At 39.7% G+C, this 21,495-nt stretch overlaps 1 protein-coding gene across 1 annotated transcript in view; it reads left to right on the top strand.

Annotated features, from left to right (window-relative positions):
* The window catches only part of ANO5 (anoctamin 5), a 157,074-nt gene that overhangs the window by 80,140 nt on the left and 55,439 nt on the right, over positions 1 to 21,495 (top strand). Inside the window, exons 7-8 of the mRNA XM_043970893.1 lie at positions 8,081 to 8,149; positions 11,958 to 12,242. Coding sequence (XP_043826828.1) covers positions 8,081 to 8,149; positions 11,958 to 12,242 — 354 coding nt within the window. The remainder of the gene's footprint in view (positions 1 to 8,080; positions 8,150 to 11,957; positions 12,243 to 21,495) is intronic.

Genomic DNA, 21,495 nt, shown 5'->3' with positions numbered 1-21,495 from the left:
TCTCTTCTTCTTCTTCCTCCTCTTGTCTTCTTTCTTCTCTTTCTTTTCCCTTCCCCTTCTTCCTCCCTTCTTCTTCCTTTCGCTTTTCTTCCCTTCCTGGGTATGTATTCACATATCCACAGTAATTAGATTATCATGAAATACACAGTAATTGGATTAGTGAGAAATAATGTTTTTGAGTTAACCAAATTATCAGGTTTTAAAAAAATCTTAATATGGCGCATCTAGATGGTGCAGTGAATAGAGTACTGGCCCTGGAGTCAGGAAGACTTGAAGTCAACTCTGCCTCAGACACTTCTTAGCTGTGTGACCCTGGGCAAGTCACTTAACCCTGATTGCCTCCAAAAGATATTAACACAATGATGAATTGGCTTTTTGGCTTTAGTCTCTGGGATTTGGTTGATTTATTTGAAAAAGGAGGAAGTTGCAATATGGGATCTCTAAACAATCCCTCTTGGGGCTGAATTTTTGTGATTTCAGTTAAATGTTGAAGGTATTAAGAGAGGAAGGGGAGATTTCTTCATGAACATTTTGGTGATAAGTTTTACTTTAAGGGACCCAATGTTAATGTTCCATTTATACTCAGCCCTGTCTTTCTGTCAGTGCCTTTATTCAATACATAGATTCTCATCTTTAAAAAAGAATGAATTTGAATCCTTCTATACAAGGAGACCTTAGGGACTAGGCTTATGGGAATAATTGGGGGGGGGCGACAATGAGGGTTAAGTGACTTGCCCAGGATCACACAGCTAGTAAGTGTCAAGTGTCAGGCTGAATTTGAACTCAGGTCCTCTTGAATCCAGGGCCAATGCTTTATCCACTGTGCTACCTAGCTGCCCCGGAACCACTCTTTTTGTGAGGAATGATGGGAATGGTGAAGAATAAATACTATCTGAGCTCCAAGGAAACCTAAACTAATCAAATATTGTTATCCAAAGATTTTTCTTGAGCATAATACTTGCTTTCCTTTCTGCATGCTTAGAATTTAAATTGTCATTTATTTTTTCTGTCTGCAATTGGAAGAGTGCTAGATCTGAACTTAGGAGAGCTGGGTTCCAATTCCCACCTACCACCTACTTCTCCTGAATTATCTTGGGCAACTCACTCAACCACTGAAGGCTTTAGTTTCCTTATCTATAAAATGTAAAGTGATACCAGATTACCTCTCTAGATCTCCATCACTTCAGGCTCTCACCCTCATGCTACATTCATTGGATCAGTTTTCCTTAGTAGGACTTGGAATGAGGGGTCATTAGGTCCTTTTGTATTCTTGCTTCCTCCTGGAAGTGTATGCCATGGACAAGACCTATGATGACCTGAAGAATGTCCCTTGAAACATTCAGTCCATGTATTATACAATCCTAGGATCATAGATTTCGACCTGGAAGGGATGTAGAAAGTCATCAAATCCTGCCCCCCTCCTTCATTTTACAGAGAAAGAAACTGAGGTCCAGAAAGATGATGTTGCTTAAGGGCACACAGATAGTAAGTGTCCGAGGTGGGATTCAAACCTAGTTCTACCTGACTCCAGGTCTTGTATTCTGTCTACTGTGCCACATTATATCCTAATGACTTGCTTTTTTTCTGTCCTTGGGAAAAAAAAAACAACAAAACTTTTTATTGTTTTGGGGGCGGGAGAGATTTTAGGATTTAGAATTAGAAGGGATCTTGGAGATCAATAATTTGACTCCCTTATTTTACAGAACAGGAAACTGAGTCCCAGATAAGTTAAATGACTATTCCCAGCTCTGCTACTAGCTAGGTTTTGAACCCAGGGTCTTTCCCTCTGAGCCCAGTATTCTTTTTCCATAACTTCCATACGGCCTTTCCTTTATCTCATCTATTATGAAGGCATAACAACTTACTGCTCTTATTTTATGCATATGTGTATTATGTGCTTGCTTTTAAAACCCAAGAATAAGGAGATTCCTAATTGAGCAAAAAGCTTGGTTACCTCACTTGTGAGAACTCCACAAACATTAATGAACTGGAAGTACAAACTACCATTAATGGTTAACCCAGGCAAAACAGTGAGAGAAGCCAAATGCCTAAAGCAGTGTGAGTCAGTATTTCACATTCCTCTCTCTCTCTCTCTCTCTCTCCTTTTGCAATGTAATGTTACTCTGGTAACTAAAAGATGATAATTTTCCATGATGAAAATCACCTTGACATTAGAGCTGGAGAGACTCTGATTTTGTATTTATTTAAGAATTTGGATCAGAGACAAAAGGAAAAATAGCAGGGTAATTAGGCTTCCCCTTCCCCTGGTATCACGGATGACCCAGGCTACCAATGAACCCTGATATTTATAGCATGCCCCTAGTGATAGAGTGTTACCTCCCACTTTCTTACGTGGTCTTCCTCATTTGAATAGAATGCTTTATATTATGGATCCCTTCTCCATACAAGATGCTTTACTCCAGAAATGGGGGGAAAGTTTCTGAAGCTCTTCATATTAGTGCCCTTAAAGGCAGTTATATGGCTCTGTGATTTAAGTACTAAGCCTGGAGTCAGGAAGACCTGAACTCAAATCCTGCCTCAGACACATACTAGCTGTATGACCCTAGATTTTTGTCTGCCTCAGTTTCCTCCACAGTAAGATGGGGAAGATAAATAGCACCTCCCTCCTAGAGTTGTTGGGAGATTCAAATGAGATAACATTTATCAAGCACTCAGCGTAGTACCTGGTACATAGTAGGCACTTAATAAATGCTTATTTCCTTCTTTCTGTAACTGCTTATGTGTCCATGAAGCTGTGGACCATTTGTTAAATTGTATGTTTCCATCAACTTTTGTAATTCTAGAATCTATAGGTTTGGGGTTTTTTTTTTGTTTTTTTGGGGGGCAGGGCAATGTGGGTTAAGTGACTTGCCCAGGGTCACACAGCTAGTAAGTGTCAGGTGTCTGAGGTCAGATTTGAACTCAGGTCCTCCTGAATCCCAGGCTGGGTGCTTTATCCACTGTGCCACCCAGCTGCCCCTGAATCTATAGGTTCTTGCTGTTTGTGCGTACTTGAATGAATGAATGGAAGAGAAACACAATTACTTAAAGTTTCTTCATTGGAAAACAATGTGCTAAGCACTAACCAGCTGACAGACTTCACTCTCTAGTAAGAAACAAAAATAAATTCTTTGTAAAGAAAGTTCTAAATCTCAGGAGGTAAATGTGATTTACCCTTGGCCCATTCATATTTGTCAGCATTTTAAAAAATTAATTTTATTTTATTATTTTTTTTTCACATTTACATGTAAAGTTATATTTTTGAGTTTTTTCTCCCACCCTCCCTTCCTGTCCTGCTCCTGAGGTCTGCAAGCAATCTGAGTCAGCATTTTTTTTTTTAAATAATAAACCCATCATTTCACTTGGTGAGAATGCTTTGTAGCATTTAGAGGTCTTCACATTCCCAAGGATCTATCAGTCATTCTTTATTTCATTTTTCATAAATGTACAGCTTTCACTCTGAGAGGTAATATGGTCTTTTGGAGAAAAAGAAAACTCCACTAAATTGTACACTCAGTTCTGATATAATGCAACATATGCATTCTCAATAAACACCATGCTATGCAAATCACACAAGAAAAACCACAGAGCTTATGGGAACAATGAGATTAGGGGCAAAATGCTCAAAAATTAATCAGTGATGTTAAAAAAAGATAGGAGTCTAATATGACAACACAGTTTTATACACATTAAATGGTTGAGAAATACAAGGTTATTGCAATACTGGCCTGTCCACAGCTTCGGACTGCTGCTTGGCTCATGCCCCAGGCTTGCCAGGAGCACATTGGGCAGGTACAGGGGAGGGGGTAAGAGTAGGGAATGGGGTGTGTTCAGACCAGTCCTCTGCTCACAGATACTACTGCAATACATTCTATGCTATATATGCTTTGCGTTGGCAAAGACCTGCAGTTTGATGAGATGCAGCTTAGGGGTTATTATGAAGTGGTGCCGTTTTCTGAGTTCTCTAGCTGTTGTCTCATGGAAAAAACCCTTTAGAAGCAGATTTGAAATTCAAGTTATGCTCTGAATGTACCCTAATATATCAACTGAGTTGGAACAGATTCACATTGGAAGAAATTCATAATTTTGAAATGCATTATAACAGAAGCAACTGCCTTTATGTGAGTTAGAAGACCTAAGATCTGGTCCAATTTTTGCCATTAACTAGTGTAATATCAAGCAAGTCACTTGACCTTGATGGTCCTCCATTTCCTTAGCTTACGCTCAATTTCCACATCTTTGTGATGAAGCTGTTAAGAGTAATCCATCACTGCAGTCTCTGGACTCTTAAGATTTCAACTAACAATTTAACTTCCCTTCATGTGTTAAAGCAAATAATTGTGACCCCACTGGTGAGGGAATTTAATCAAATCCAGCTCCAAGTATATCCATAAGAATTCCTAGTAAATGTATATTCTAGCTTTTTAGTGTTTACTAGTCACATACATGTGTCCTGGCTGACTTTGGTTCATCCATCCTGACTAACAGGAAGAGTTGGCAGAAGAGAATGGACTGTCTAAATTTGGAAGAGAATGTCAGGAAAACCTTGTTTTTTCTTTTTTCAATCAGTACAGTTTCCCCCCAGTGGTCTCGAGCAGTGGGGAAGTGGGAGGAGTACAGAAAAGATGGATGATTGTCCTGCTGTGTTAAGAAATATAATGACGCCTCTACCAGTATGAGCCTGATGATGTGCTCAGAGACATGGTGCAAGGAGAGAATAGCTTGCTGACTTGTTACTGATCTCTAACAACAAGGTCAGCCTAGATGACAGATTGTGGTGTGTTAGATTAGGAAGAGAACCCCCTCAATTTTTAGACAAGGAAATTGGGCTGGGAATGGTTAAGTGACTTTCCCAAGGTCATACAGCTAGTTAAGTAGCATTTGCAAATTTAATTCTTAAATAAGAAAAAAAAAGAGAAATGTCAAGTTTGGGGCTGTGACAGTCATAGGCACTGTCCACTCTTTCCCTGATTTTTTTTTTAAAATCTTCAGTTCAGTCTTGCCAGTTATGTGATCTAAGAATAGAGTCAGTGAAGACATTTCTGATTGCATTTTTGTAATCACCATCCATGCAGCTCTGGGGAGGCATTCCCTTCCTTCCTCCCTCCCTCCCTCCCTCCCTCCCTCCCTCCCTCCCTCCCTCCCTCCCTCCCTCCCTTCCTTCCTTCCTTCCTTCCTTCCTTCCTTCCTTCCTTCCTTCCTTCCTTCCTTCCTTCCTTCCTTCCTTCCTTCCTTCCTTCCTTCCTTCCTTCCTTCCTTCCTTCCTTCCTTCCTTCCTTCCTTCCTTCCTTCCTTCCTTCCTTCCTTTTTCAAATGAAGAGTTCAGTGACAGAAACTGGGCTATAAATTATCTCACTGCCTACAGAAAAGAATAATTTTGGTTTTGCTCTGGAGGTTGTAACTACCCTGTCCTCTTCTTTCCTCCTTAAGGGTTCTCTTGCTTTTAGAATTCTTGGATTTGACAAGTAGATTGTTCAGTTTCCACAATAGCATTACTTTGGAAGGATTGACATCTAGAGGCTGTGTGGTGCAGTGGATAGTGAACTGCTTTAGAATCAGAAAGAACTGGATTCCAGGCTCACCTCTGACATGTACTGGTTGTGTTGCTCTGAGCGGTCAGTGCTCCAAACAATTCTTAACACTAATTTGAAGAGAAGGTGCCAATCTGCATTGGTAGAAGAAATTTCTACTAGGGCGCTTCTCTATGCTTATGAAATTAAAAGTCTGACCCCCCCATTCCTTTTAAAATTCAGCTTAATGTTATCAAATAAATATTCTATAATACATATAAAGCTATAGATTTCTGGAGTTCCACGACTTAGATGCCCCTCCTCCAGTCCTTATTTTCATTTACCTTTAGTTTTATACATTTAAAAACATTCTCGGAGGGGAGTCTTCAGGCTGTATCAGATTCCCAGAAGCGCTACATGATTGAAAAAGGTTAGGACTCCCTAGGATAGATTTTCATTCTATCATTCATGTATCTATGTATCTATCTGTCTGTTTATTTAGCCATCATTTATTTATTTATTCATTCATCTATTTGTTTATTCCATTATCCATTCATTCATTTACCTATTTATCTATTTATTCATGTATGTATGTAGGTATGTATGATTTATTTATAGCCACTGTGGTTGATTATGGTGTTTTGTTTTTTGTTTTTTTGTGAGGCAATTGGGGTTAAGTGACTTGCCCAGGGTCACACAGCTAGTAAGTGTTAAGTGTCTGAGGTCGGATTTGAACTCAGGTACTCCTGACTCCAGGGCCGGTGCTCTATCCACTGCGCCACCTAGCTGCCCCAAGGTTGATTATGTTTTTACACATGAGGCATGTAAGCCACAAACCACCTAAATTGTTTATGACAGTACCTGGTTAAAGAAGTATCAAAATTTAAAGCCACAATGTAATATTTATAACAGTTATTTCTCCCAATAGCTAGCTTTTCTATCCTTCTACGTATACAGTGCAATCAACTAAAGTCTTAGATGAATCAATCAAAAAGCTTGTATTGAGCTCCTACCGAGTTTTAAGAAATGTTCTAAGTCAAAGACAAAAATGGAGTCTCTTCCCTCAGAGTCTGCAGTCTATTAGGGAGCAACATGTACATATGTAAGCATAAATACTTTAAGAATGTTATTTGTGGGGTTCTAGATCTTGAGTTGGACATGACCTTTGAGGCCACTGGGTCCAATCCTCTTCATTTTACAGATTGGCAGACTGAGGACAAGAGAGATTAAGTGCTTAACTCAGGGTCCCACAACTAGTATGTGTTTGAGACAGGGTTTGAACCCAGATCTTCATTACCCTAATTCCCAAGTTTAGTGCCCTGTCCTTTATGCCATGCTGCCTCTCTTTTAGTTTGAAACCTGATGGAAGGCAACAGATATAGAATGGGAGAGGTTGATAAAACATAGCTGTTTAAGTTAAACATTAACACTAATTTTGATTAATAAACAAGTGAGGTTATCAATGGGAGAATTATGCTCATAGGAACAATTTATCTTTTTGTAGATAACTGATTTAAAAAAAAAGCATTGGGAGTTCTAACCATTTCTTATCATAACACTTTTACTTATGCAATGATAAGAATATATTATGAACTTTTAGATTACTTTTTTCCCCTTTGGAACATGGTGCATTTAAGCTGTTGTTATTGTTATTGTTGTTAATAATATCAGCCGATCTATTGTAAGAAGACTTCACGTGCTAAACTTCCCAAGCCAGTATGGATTACAGCATGAGATCTTCCATTATAAAATTTACCCTATGTAAACTTGGATCATGCTAAGTCCAACACGCCCATGTTTGTATCTAATTCACTTTGCCTTCAATAGAGAGAGTGGGTAGGGAGTCAGGGTGAGCATAATTGAACAAATAACCTCTAGGCTAGTCTGAGGATTGACATTTGTATTACCTTTACCTTTTACCTTTTCCTTTGCTGTGTAAACTTTATATACCTTTGTTTGAATTGAATTGAATCCCTTCCAGTGGCAAATATTTCATCCTAGAAGTAGTTGATGGAGAGTACCAGGATCAGGCATTTCTAATCAGTGACTTTGTATGTATATATAGATGTAGACATAGATATACACACATATTTGCATACATGCATACATATTTAAGAATCACAGATGAAGAAATCCAATTCTGCTTTTTGAATATAGTTTTCCTATTCTTCCATGAGAGATACAAACAAAAATGCTGAGAAAGAGAGAGAGATACAGGTGGAGAGGGAGAGAATGAGAGGATGAATTCATTTTGACTTTTTCAGAATACCTTAAGCATTGGATTATTTGTAAATCCAAGCCCTTGATTATGCTACAATACAGAAGTCAGAATGAGTTTTTTTGCTTATATTACATAACTGGGTTATGATTGTTTACTTGTACATCATTTAAGGAATGATCGGTTAAAAGCAAGTATCCATGTCAAAAAGAAGAGAAAAAAAACACCTGTGTCCAACTAAGTATAGGCCCAAGGTGTTCAAGCATGTATAATCTTTGTGCAGTGTATTTATATATTGTTGAGCCAGCCTGATGCTTATGACGTTTCACTGGGGATTGTTTTTTCTCTGTAGGAAAGAAGAAGGGAATTTGAAAATAACCTCTTAAAATCTGGCCTGGAATTAGAAACAGAAGACAAAAAGGTAAATATGGTTGTTAATGTTCTTATTTAAGCTGTTTAGTAATGTTCATCTGAAACAGAAAGTAACATCTGGGTTTCCCAGCATGCTCGGAGTTGGCAATTCTGACTTCCCATTCCTAGCTCCTATGTTTTTGAGCTGAAAGACCATGGAAGAAGCAGCTGGCATCCCTGAACCTCTTTTGTTTTTTTACCCTTCCTCAGTACATTGGCATAATAATTGATTTGGTGCTTTATAAACATTAAAGTGCTATATAAATATGAATTTTGGTCACTATTATTACTGCTACTATTTTGTTGCATTTTCGAGACAGGATGGAGGTGCTCTACATATCAAATTGAATTGCCTCAGTTTTGCTCTCTATGGTTTGGCCCTGACTGAACTACTCAACCTAATCTTCACTCCTCATTATACCAACTCGAAAACCGAATCAGGGAAATCTCTCCATTCTAGCAACCCTCAAACATGCCACGGTCTCCCCCCCCTCTGAGTTTTCATTCATATTTGCTTGAATTTGATATCTTAAAAATCTTATTCTTCTTTTTTAAATTAAAATTAAAATTTTAATTAAAATTTTGGATTCCAAATTTTTTCTACCCTTCCTCTCCTTACCTTTCCCTGAGGCAGGAAGCAATCAAATATAGGTTATACATGTGCAGTTATATAAAATATTACCATATTAGTCATTTTGCATGAGAAGATTCAAATAAAAGGAAAAAAATGAAAGAAAGTGAAAAATAGCATGCTTCACTTTGTGTTCATTCAATATCAGTTCTTTCTTTGGAGGTAGATAATATGCCTCATCTTGAATAGTATGCCTTGTCTTGGATCATTGTATTGTTGAGAATAGTTAAGTTATTCACAGTTCTTCATCAAACAGTATTGCTGTCACTGTGCACAACGTTCTCCTGGTTCTTCTCACTTCACTATACATCAGTTCGTATATATCTTTCCAGGCCCTTCTGAAATCATCCTGCTTGTAATTCCTTATCCTATTCATCTTTTAAGGCTTAGTTCAAGGATTATTTCTTTAATATAACCTCTCTTGACTGTATTAGCCCATACTGATCTTCCCTTTTTTCCTATGAATTCTTCTGGAACTTGAATTAGACCACAGAATTTACAATTTAATTATAATAGTGATACCAACTTGTATTTTGTATAGCGCTTTAAGGTTTACAATGCACTTTCATGATAGGACCCCTTTGAGAAAGGTACTATATATTATAACTCCATTTTACAGATGCAAAAATAAAGGCTCGAAGTAGAAAAGTGATTCACTCAAAGTCACCCAGCTAGTAAACTGGAATTTGAATCCATGTCGTCTGACTGGTTTCTGATCCAGTGGTCCTTCCATTATACTTAGTTACCTCTCTTCAAGTCATCCTGTGTATGTGCCTTTCTCTCTAATTAAGCACGAATATCCTTGAAGGTGGGGAGAATGTCTTATGTTTCTCTATCTATCCTAGTGTCCAACAGCACTGAACACATAGCAGGCACTCCACAAATACTTGTTTATCTTCTTACAAAACTCTCTTCAAGGGGGCAGCTAGATGGCACAGTGGATAAAACAATGGCCCTGGATTCAGAAGGACCTGAATTCAAATCAGGCCTCAGACACTTGACATTTGCTAGCTGTGTGACCCTGGGCAAGTCACTTAACCCTCATTGTCCTGCAAAAAAACAAAAAAAAACAAAAAAAAAATGAAACTCTCCTCAAAGAGCCACTTCCTCCATGAAGGCTTCCTTTCATCCCCACTTCCCTAAGCTGGGAAATGTTGTCACTAATCCAATTTGCCTGAAGGACAGTGTATGGTTCTCTCACTTGCCCCTATTGCAACCTATTTTGCATCATCATTATCTGTGTAAATGTTGCATCTTCCTAAGTCGACTCCCCAGTAAGGAAGAACAGGAGAGAGATGAGAAATCAGAAGGAAAAATTAGTGAAGTAGTAGACTTGAAACTGTAATCATGAGTTCTTTATATATCCAGTGCCAAGCATAGGGCCCTGAGCTTATTAGATGCTTAATACATATTTAATTAAGTTGTCCAGAATTGCAGCCATAAAACATTTAATAATAAGAGTTCAAAATAAAATAATAGCACTTAAACTTTACAATCTAAGTCAATTTATCAGCAATTATTAAGCACCTTTTATGTGCACTGGGGGATACTTGAACTATGATCTTCCCACTATGGGAACATCCTTTAACAGTGGTTGCCCAGAGCTATAGCTATAAAACATTGAATATACAATAGCACTGTTACTTTTTATAATCCAAGTCAAACAATTTATCCACAATTATTAAACACTTATGTGTACTGGGGATATGTTTAAGAGCAATGAATGATCTTACCTCTCTACTGTGAGATCTCAAAACTCAGTGCCTTCTTGTCCTGCACAATTTTTGACCATGCCTTCCGGTGAAATCTTCCCAAGGAGTTCCTAAAGTTTTTGATGTTAAGGACCCTTTGGTCAGTGTGGCAAAGGCAAAAAACTCTCAGAACAATGTTTTTAAATGCATAAGATAAAATACATTGGATTACAATGGAAATCATTACATTGAAATACAGTTTAAAAAAAAATGTTTAAGAAAGTTCCATATCCCCGGTTAAGATTCCAGACTCTAGACCTCTTTATTATATGAGTACCAGTGAAGCTCTCAGATAATCCATCTGTTTGGGATCTATCACATTGACTATGTGGTCAGCCTACTTCATTTTCCAGTCACATATTTCTTTTGAATAATCAATTAGGCCTTTTTTTCCCCCCTGAAATTCTTCCTTGTAGCCTACACTCCACCGCCTCCATTGTAGCCCTGCATTCCATTGTCGCCTCCCTCCATTGCCTTTTGGATGACCTGCGACCTTAAATTCCGTGGAATTAAAATGCTATTCATCTGTGGAGAAGGAGGAAGAGATAGACATTTATTAAATACCTACAATGTACCAGGCACTGTGCTATGTGCTTTACAAATTGTATCTATTTGATTCTTAACAACCACCTTGTTAGGTAGCTGTGATTATTATGCACATCTCATAGTTGAAGAAAATGAGACAGACAGCATGAAGTACTTTGCCTAGGAATTTATGGTTTATGGTCCTCTGAGGTCAGATTTGAACTTGGGTCTTCTTGACTTCAGGCCTATTGCTATTCACTACATCACTGCATTGCCTTCTAGTATACTTTGAGTAGGAGTTGGTATCCTTACTTTTCCCAGTCACATAGCCTTGATAAGCTCTGGTGAAAATGGAGATAAGAACAAAGCTCCATGCCCTCAAAGAGCTTATATTTTGCCAGGGAGGTACAGTATATATACAAATAAGGTCAGTTTGTGATGCTAACAATGATAGATCCAAGTAGAGGAAGAAAATTTGAGTAAGAAGAGAATACTGATAACTGGTTCTGCAACCGACTTTGGGAGGTAAGCAGTGCAAGAATTTTTACAGATGAAGAAACTAGAGTCTGGGGGGAAGCCAAATAACTTGTTTATGATCACAAGCTAGTAAGTTTCATAAGCAGGATTTGGACCCGGGTTTCACTAGACTCCCAGTCCAGTACTCTTTTGAGTACAACATATTGCTTCCCTAAAAATGCAAGATATTGTGTGGAATGTTTTACTTCACCTCACATCATACCCTGGAAGTCTATTAATTTGGTTGGGTTTTAAGTGTAGGACATGGCTTACTTTCCTGTTACATGCCTTTCTCCTAAAGACTGGTAGAAAGAAAAAAGATGCATTTTGCATTGATTTATTTCTACATCCCAGATATCAATGTGCTTAATATCAATGCCTCTTCTTCCTTTTAGGACTCTGAGGATGGCCGAACTTACTTTGTCAAGATCCATGCCCCTTGGGAGGTGCTGACCACATATGCGGAGGTGCTGAACATAAAGATGCCCATTCGGGAGAATGACATTCCCCCAGCCATGGAGAATCCCTTTGAGTGTATGATTGAGCCTTTCCGGCTCCCAAAGAATGTGATGAACCCGGAGCCGGACTACTTCACAGCCCCATTCAGCAAACAAAGGCAGGAGCTCTTCCTCATTGAAGATGAGAACACCTTTTTCTCACCATCAGTGAGAAATAGAATTGTAGGTAGACTCCTTCTAAGCTCCTTTCATTAAATCTCAATTTTCCCATGAGCGTGGTACCCATGCTGTGATAAGGGTGCTATCAGACAGTGCTCGGGTGGAGCATGGATGTGTGGGATATCAGGCTGGACCATGAGATAGCAGACACCAGGACTTCCACATATGTTCTTTGTGTCTGGGAGTCAATCCTTTGCACTTCCACCCAACTTAGTATCCAGATGAGTGTCAGTTAGTAAGCATTTATTAAGTACCTGCTTATGACAGGCAGTGGACTAAGCTCTGGGGATACAAAAAGAGGCAAAAGACAGTCTTTAATCTCAAAGAGTTTATAATCTAATGGGGGGGGGGATACAACATGCAAACATATGTGTTGTCGTGTGCGTGTGCATGTGATAATTAAGAGGAGGGGAAGCAAAAGTAGGGTTTTAGTTATGACTTAAAGGAATCTGGGAAAGTCAGTAGTCAGGAGAAGAAGAGGGGGAGAACATTGTAGGTGTGGGGCACGGCCAGTGAAAATGCCCACAGCCACTAGATGAGTGTCTTGTTCATGGAAAAGCGAGGAGGTCAGTGTCATTGGATCAAAGATTAAGTGTCCAGGAGCGAAGTATAAAAATACTGAAAACTAGAGGAAGCTCTGAGTGCAAAACGAGCATTTGTATTTACAGGAAGCCAGTGGAGTTTGTTGACTGGATCAGATCTGTGGTTTTAGGAAAATCATTTTAGTAACTGAATGGGAGGATGGATCAGGAGGGGGGAGAGTCCTTCAGTAGGCAGACACACCAGGAAACTATTGAGTAATCCTGATAGATGATAACAAAGGCCTACACTGGAGTTATTGTCAGTATCAGAAGGAGAGTAGACATATATGCAGAGACACGCACTAGCAATGTTGCAAAGGTGAAATCTATAGGCTTTGGCAGACAGATGGAATATTGAGGAGGGAGTAAGAGATAATGAGGAATCCAGGATGATACCTAGGTTGCAATCCTGATGGGACTGGGATGAGGGTGTTACCCTCTTATAGTAAGGAGAAAGTAAGGGAAGGGAGGAAGGGAGGAGGGTTAGGGTTTAAAGATAATGAAATGCCGTTTTGGCAATATTGAGTTTACGATGTCTATTGGACATCTAGTTCAACATGTTTGAAGGGCAGATAGGAAATGCAAGGTTTGGAGGTTGGCAGAGAATGGTCGAGAAGCAGGAAAACGTAGGATTAAGGATAACCAGCATGGAAATGTAATGAAAGTCCATGGGGAACTAATGAAAAGGGAAGAAGGCCCAGGACAGAACCATATGGGAACGAATACCTATAGTTAGAGGGCATGATCTGAGAAAGGAAGATCCAATCAAAGGAGGTCTGAGGGTGGTCAGATGGGCAGGAAGAGAACCAGGAGAGAGTAGTGTCCTAAAATATGAGAGAGAAGAGAATATCAAGGGGGAGAGAGTGATCCCCAGTGTTAGAAACTTTCAGAGAGGTCAAAGGGAAAGAGGATTGAGAAAATCACACTGGACTTGGCAACTATGAGATCCTTTGTAAGTTTTTAGACCCTAGTTTCCAGTGATAAGATAAGAAGCCGGATTGTAAGGGGTAAGAAGAGAATGAGAAAACAGAAATGAGGCACTGTTGTAGGCGGCCTTTTTGAGGAGTTTAGTTACAAAGGTTAGAAGAGATAATAGAGTGATAATGGGGATGAAGAATCAAGTAAGAGTTTATTCAGATAGGGGAGACAGGGTACACATTTGTAGCCTGTAAAGAAAGGAGCTAATAGATAAGGAGAGACTGAGAATAACTGAAAGTGGGGATGACAGAAGGGGCATTCTGTTGGAGGAAATGGGGGTGGAATGGGATGCCTGAACAACTAGATGGGGTTAACCTTGGTAAGTCATAAGGCCACTTTATCATATGAGGCAGGGGTGAAGGAAGAGAAAGTGGGAGAAAGCACCTTAATGATAGGAACTGAGGAAGAGGAGAGAAGAGGAAGCTCATGGTGAATGGCCTTACCTTTTTCTGTAAAATATGAAGCAAGGTTTTCAGCTGAGAGGTTGGTGCAGGGAAGGATGAAACAGCTTGCCAAGAGCCACTGTGGAAAGGGGAATAGTGAGTTGATAAGGGAGGTAGAGTATGATTGCCTAGCAGCAGTGAGGGTCCAGTTAAGATTGTTTAGCATAAATTTGTAGTGGACCCACTTAGAATGGTTAGGTGGTTCTCCATCTTCATTGCATAGCACATATGTGGGAGCAAAGAGAAACAATGGGAATGATCCAATACTGAAGCTTGGCTAGGTGTAATTGGTAAAATAATTAGGGTACTGGGGTTTCAAGAGGACAGCATAGAGTTGAATTGATTCATCAAGTAGTCAAGATGAGGAGAAGAGGGAAAGGGTGGCTCATGAAGGGGAAATGGCCTGGGACAGAATTGAAGAGTCAAAGGAATGGAGGTCATGGTACAAAGAGTAGGATTATGTAAAAGAAGGCACAGAAAGAGGTAACAATAGATTATGCTTGGATATGCAGATTTCAGAATTTTTGAACATAGAGGTTTTATATCTGTGGGTAGTGGCAAAATCCAGGTGTGTGACCATCTTTGTCTGTAACTGAGATCAGGTTGAGGAATAGCTCATGGAAGGTAAGAAGGCTGAGGAACTAAGTGCATATTTATTTGAAGAAGAATAAATACATTTGAAGTCCCTTGATATGAGGGCAAGAATTCGGGAGGAGAGAAAAATTGTAAGCCAGGAATGGACTTTATGAGAAAGGAAGGGGAGTGAGCTGGGGGTCTGTGGACAACAGCTACCAGGATTTAGATTGGGGAGAGAGATGAGAGAATGGGTATAAAATCTTAAAGGAAGAGAAGTTACTGGGTGCTGAGTGCAGGGGGGGGAAAACCAGGGAAGTGGCATAAGCAGCAAGGAGTATTCTAAATCCCTCATCTCAACTGTAGTGGAGAGTTTCAGCTTCCAGAAACACAAAACCAAACAAAATAGGGTGTGTTTCTATATGGGGATCAGTTAAAGGACATGGGGTTGTCTGTTTTGAAGAAGAGAAGACTCAGAAGATTCATGAGAAAGATCTTCAAATACCTTACATGTTGTCATATGGAAGAGATTAGACTTGGAATCCAGGAAGTAAAATTGGGATCAATTGGAAGAGGCTGCAAAGAGCAAAATTTCAATTAAGGAAAAACTTCCTAATCTATGTTACCTCAAGAGGTAGCAGGTATTGTTCAGTAATTTTTCAATCGTATCTGAATTTTCATCACCCCATTTGGGGTTTTCTTTGAGATACTAGAGTGGCTTTCCATTTCCATCTCCAGCTCATTTTACAAATGAAGAAACTGGAGCAAACACTGTTAAGTGGCTTGCCCAGGGTCACACAGCTAGTAAGTGTCTGGGGCTGTATTTGAACTCAGGAAGACTTGACTCCAGGCCCACACACTATCTTCTGTACCACTAGGTAGCAGACTTCTTTGGAGGTTTTTACAAAGGTTAGGTGACCCCTTCTGTGGTGTGTTATAGTAATTCCTATGGGTGGATGAGTTGGCTACTAAGATTCCTTCCAACTCTACATACTTTTTATTCTTTGAAACAGTATGTTGGTTCAAGAAGGCAGCTGCTCCTCATCTCAGGTCGTGATGCAAATTATAATTCAAAGAAAATGATGAGCCTATCTGTTCAGGGTTTCTTTCTCTTTTTTGTTTTTGTTAATGGCAGAGCAATTTCTTAATCTCCCCCTCCCCCACATTGAGCCCTCCATTGAAACAAAGAAAAGTAGTTAAATTAAGCTGACACTTGGGTTATGCACAATGTATTCAGCACCCAGCATCTCTGTACTAAGAACCAGGAAACAATCCTCATTATTTCTGTTTGCAATCCATGTTAGTCCTTGCATTTAGTCTGAATTCTACTTTTTAGTGTTCTCTTCAGATGATTGCAGTCAGTATTTGTATTGCTTTCATGGTTCTGCTTTGTTCACTCTATTCATCTGTTTTCTCACGTTAATCTGAAGTCCTATTCATTATTTCTTACAGTCCAATAATATTCCTAACTTTAACATTTCATAATTTTTCTGCTCCTTCCCAATTGATGGGCCACCTACTTTGTTTACAGTTTTGTTTTGCTATGCCCCAAAGGGCTGCTGTGAATATTTTGGCATACTTGGGACTTTTCTCTGTGTCCCTGATCTCCTTAGGGTACATATTTAGTAGTGGAATCTTGGTGTGGATTTCCTAGGTAAGAAAAAGGCAATGGGCAGCTAGGTGGCACAGTGGATAGAGTACCAGTCCTGGATTCAGGAGGACCTGAGTTCAAATCCAGCCTTAGACAATTACACTTACTAGAATGTGTACCCAGGCAAGTCACTTAACCCCAATTGCCTCACCAAAAAAAAAAAAAAAAAAAAGAAGACGAAAAAGAAAAGAAAAAGGCAAGAAGTTCTTTTTCCCCACCATCAAATGTGCAAAGGGAACAGAGTGGAAGCCACAGCTGGAGATGGTACTGTGGTACCCAAGGATTTAAAAGGCTCCCCATTTCTATATGCATAGAGCCATGGTGCTCAGGCCTTCTTTCCAAGTTTCTCTTCATAGCAAAATGCAAATGTGTACAGGCCAAAGGGGTGAACCAAAGTGTACTTCTGTGGTTTGGGGTTTGACAGGACCAAAAATCCTTGTTGACAATTCATTGTGGCTAGATGTCATGATTACCAGGGTCCTGGTCTTGTTGAGTTCTGCTGAAGATGATTATACACAGAAACTCAAATTTCACATTTCAAGAAAAGGAAACTTTTTTTTTGAAACCCAGATAATTGATGCTGCCAGTCAAGCCCCATGTCTGATCTCTCTGGATGACATGTGTTCATGTCAGGGTAAAAGCCCTGGCAGATGTTACCAAGTAGGAAATACTTGGAGTGCTAACCTAGTACTAGATTGGGCATTTGTTGCCTAAGGTTCAGGATCCTAGACAGTAGGATCAGAGATCTAACTCTGTAAGGCACCTCGGAAGCCATCTATTCTAACCCCTTCCTTTTACAGGTGGGGAGACTCAGGTCCCAAGAGATGAAGTGAATGTGCCAGTTTACTCAGGTAGTAAACATTACAGAATCATACATTTAGAAATGAAAGCAATCTCAGAGGCCACTGAGTCCAGTCTTCTCCTTTTACAGATGAGGAAACTGAGGCACAGAGAGGGTAAGGGACTTACCCAGGGGAGTACAGTTGAACTTTTAAGATAGGGTTCGGACTCATTTTCCTGATTCCAAGTCTTCCCTCTATCTATTGTATCACTTAGCTGCCTTTAGGGATCTTCTTTGGGACCACAGTAGTCTGAAAGAGACCAAACACTAATTTTTCTCTTGCAACAACACACCCTTTGTTTCTCAGGAGCCAAGGACTCCATCACTTCCTTGCACATATGTCAGCACACTTTGTTTCTCCCTGGCTGAGAAAACCATCTCTGAAAAGAGGCCTCCATTTCCATTGCTAAATGGACGAGGTGATACTGGCTGACAGCATTATTGAGAAAGCTTCAGTGCCTGGAACCAAAGTGTGGATTCTGAAAATAAAAACTGGCAAATACCTCACTGCTCTCTGAGCTGCTACTTTAAAAGTCTTGATTGCTGACTTGGAGCTCAGAATCCTTTTAGAATGTAATTCAACAAACATTTATTAATTGTATCCATGGGGGATCCAAGGATGAAAGACTATAGAGTCTTTACTCCCAAAGAGCTTGCAGTCTAATAGATTCTAGACAAGAAAGAGAAGCAAGATTGATGACTCTCTGGGGATACTGACTTCCCTTTATATCTTTCCTAACTTTTTTTTTTGGGGTGGGGCATGATTTTTATCAACTTAAGGATCTCCTGGTGTGGGTATTCCCTCTTGATATATATTGTCACGTCATATGTAACATCATCTTTAAGTGTTGCCTGGGCACACTGAGAGATTAAATGACCTCTTCATGGTCACACAAATATTTTGTGTCAGAGGAAGGTTCAAATCAGTCTTCCTAATGCAAAGGTTGACTCTTTATCCACTATGCCATATTTCCACTCTTCAGTTATTTAATACTAAAGGTCCCAAACTTAAGTCATTTTTAGGGTTAAGTTTTCCTCTCTTGGGGGCAGCTAGGTGGCTCAGTGGATAAAGCACCGACCCTGGATTCAGGAGGACCTCAGTTCAAATCTGGCCTCAAACACTTGACACTTACTAGCTATGTGACCCTGGGCAAGTCACTTAACCCTCATTGCCCTGCAAAAAAAAAAAAAAAAAGATTTCCTCTCTTTTGTAGTGAGACAATAATGTTTCCTCCTTTCAAGGACACTGATACATTACCCTTTCCCCCATAATCCTTTTCCCTAAGCTCCACAGCTTTGTAAATTGTCATTAGCTGTTACCTGTATATACACATGTGGATGATGCTTTCATTCTTTCTAAATCACTTTAACTAATCTTGTGTCATTTGATTTTTATCCCAGCCTTTCAAGGAGATAGAATAGCTATTTCTATCATTATCACACCCATTCTAGATCATTGAGAGAATATGAGTAATTTGCCCAGACCTACCAGCATCTTTTAACCTCTGATACATTTATATCCTTGAGAAAAAGAGAGAGCCTAGAAAGCCCTGTCAAGGATCCAGCTGTTTCTGGCAGATTCCTCACTGCCAACCCATTCCATGTTCTCTGCACCCAAAACTTCAGACAGCTCACAGCATTGTCTTACACACAACTTCCCCAAGAGCACAAATACTACATTGAAACAGGAACATAGACACTTAAGAAAAGCCACCCAGAAACCAGACCCCTGATGCCTCACAATACCACCACAGAAGTACTGTCTCTTCTTCCTTCCTCTATCTCTTCCTTCTGCCACAAAAAGAAGGCTATATTGAGTATTGCAAACACCAGTCCAGAACTTCTGCTTTCCGTACTAGTAATCTGTTCTTCATAGATAACCTTATAGTAGCAAAGAGGTTGGTGTAATCTTCCAGGCCATTTCCCTGGGCACCCAGTATCTTGCCTTCCTCCTGATTCAGCTACTCCAGCTTCCTTAGCATGATAAATCACCCAATTTGTAGAAAGGCTAGGACTGTCTCCTGGCTCTTAGGTGAAAACTATCAGTCTTGTATACAGTACCCCTTAAGGGTGCTTGAATTGAGGAAATCAACACATATAATAGGGTAGAGAGTACCACAGGCATATTTCAAAAAGAAGAATGAGGGGAACAAAATACAAACAACCAGAAGCTCTCCCAACCATACAGGTTACCTGAATCACTGCCTCTTATGCCCCATATGAAAGTGAACACTGTCCCACTTAGCCCCAGGGTGGAAGATTTTACACATGGCAGTGAGTCAGAGGGAAGAGGGCCAGGAGCTGAATCACACACATACTGGATTTTCTTTAACTGTTTCTCATGGTCTATTCAAGTGACACTGAATGAAATCACAGTCTTAGCTTTCATCTATCCCTAGACTTTGTGTGTGTGTGTGTGTGTGTGTGGCAATTGGGGTTAAGTGACTTGCCCAGGGTCACACAGCTAGTAAGTGTCAAGTGTCTGCGATTGGATTTGAACTCAGGTCCTCCTGAATCCAGGGGCCAGTGCTCTATCCACTGTGCCACCTAGCTGCCCCCATCCCTAGACCTTCTTGTTTTCAATTTGCACACCTGAATCATTCACCTGCTCCCAGAAATACCTGCTATAACTTGGCCAAATATCTTCAGTCACCATCTTTCACATTCTCCATCTTACCTACCATAAGCGTAGACCTTTCTTTTAATGACCAAACTTCACCTCATTTCTCCTATGTGATAACTTGGATACATTAGTCACATAGAACAAATATTTATTGAAATGAAATATGTTCTCAAAATGACAGTAAAAATATGAAGAAAACATTGTGTCTTAGTGCATATCCCCAGGTTTGTTTGTAGTAGCATTTCCTCTTCAGGTAAGTGGTTAGTCGGATATTCTGATAAATCTCTGTCATCTGCATGTGGATTATTTCCATTGCTGGATAATCATTTCATAACAATTTTTTTTTTAAGCCATGATGATTTTACGACATATTTAAAAGGAATAGCAAGTTGTACATAGTAAATTTGCAGTTTCATGTACAATCATCTTTTTTCTTCTATTCTACCATGTTATGGAAATGCTTGTTTTATTTCTTAAGCTCATAATAAATTTTTTTTTTAAATGAGCTTGCTGAATTTTCCACACCACTCCCATATACTTTTTTTTTGGGGGGCGGGGCAATGAGGGGTAAGTGACTTGCCCAGGGTCACACAGCTAGTAAGTGTCAAGTGTCTGAGGCCGGATTTGAACTTGGGTCCTCCTGAATCCAGGACTGGTGCTTTATCTACTGTGCCACCCCCATATACTTCTGTCCTGCCTCTTCTCACTGTCTAGCTGCTCTGTACTTAGGAAACACATAATGTCACTAAGCACATGGGTCAAATGTACATAGGAAGATAAAGTTGTGTTGAGGATATTATATCATGGCATTTCCAAACCATCGACAAGGGCAATCCATTCTACTGTTCCAGTCTATTACTGTGGCTGATTATGAGAGAATTGCCTTCTACAGCCTTGTGAAAGAAATTCAGTTCCACAAAAACATATGGATAGTATAAAGTGTTTGACTTTCTTTCTCTCTCACCATTCACATGTTCTTCTCCTCTCCCTCAGAGAATATCAGAGTGAAAAGGACCTTAAAGACCATTGAGTCTAACCCGTACTTTTTTGAGGGAGGCGGGGCTATGAGGGTTAAGTGACTTGCCCAGTGTCATACAGCTAGTAAGTATCAAGTGTTTGAGGCCGAATTTGAACTCGGGTCCTCCCGAAACCAGGGCTGGTGCTTTATCCACTGCACCACCTAGCTGCCCCTGAGTCTAACCCATATTTTACTGAGAGTTCCCTTGTACAATATAGACAATTATCCCCCAACAAGCAAATGTCCAGAATTTACTTGAAAGACCTCTAATAAATTATACCTCCCAAGGCAGCCCATTCCAATTTCACTTATTAATTTTAAATGCATTTTACTGATAGTTTTTCACTTTTATGCTGCCTAAATTTCCCCTTTAATGCTATTATTAGAAAGCTGTAATTATTAGGAATTTTTCCTTACACTGAGTATTTATCTGCCTTGCTACAACTTCTCTCCAAGTCCCTTTGATTCTATTGCATTTTCTCTTTCATTGATGGCTTTCTTTTCATTCCCACCAGCCTCCTACTGGGTTCCCTTTCTCTAAACACTCC

This window comes from Dromiciops gliroides, chromosome 6 (genome assembly GCF_019393635.1).
Source record: "Dromiciops gliroides isolate mDroGli1 chromosome 6, mDroGli1.pri, whole genome shotgun sequence".
Classification (NCBI taxonomy): Eukaryota; Metazoa; Chordata; class Mammalia; order Microbiotheria; family Microbiotheriidae; genus Dromiciops; species Dromiciops gliroides.
Note: the sequence above shows the minus strand (reverse complement) of the source record. Positions and strands in the feature narration are given on the sequence as shown.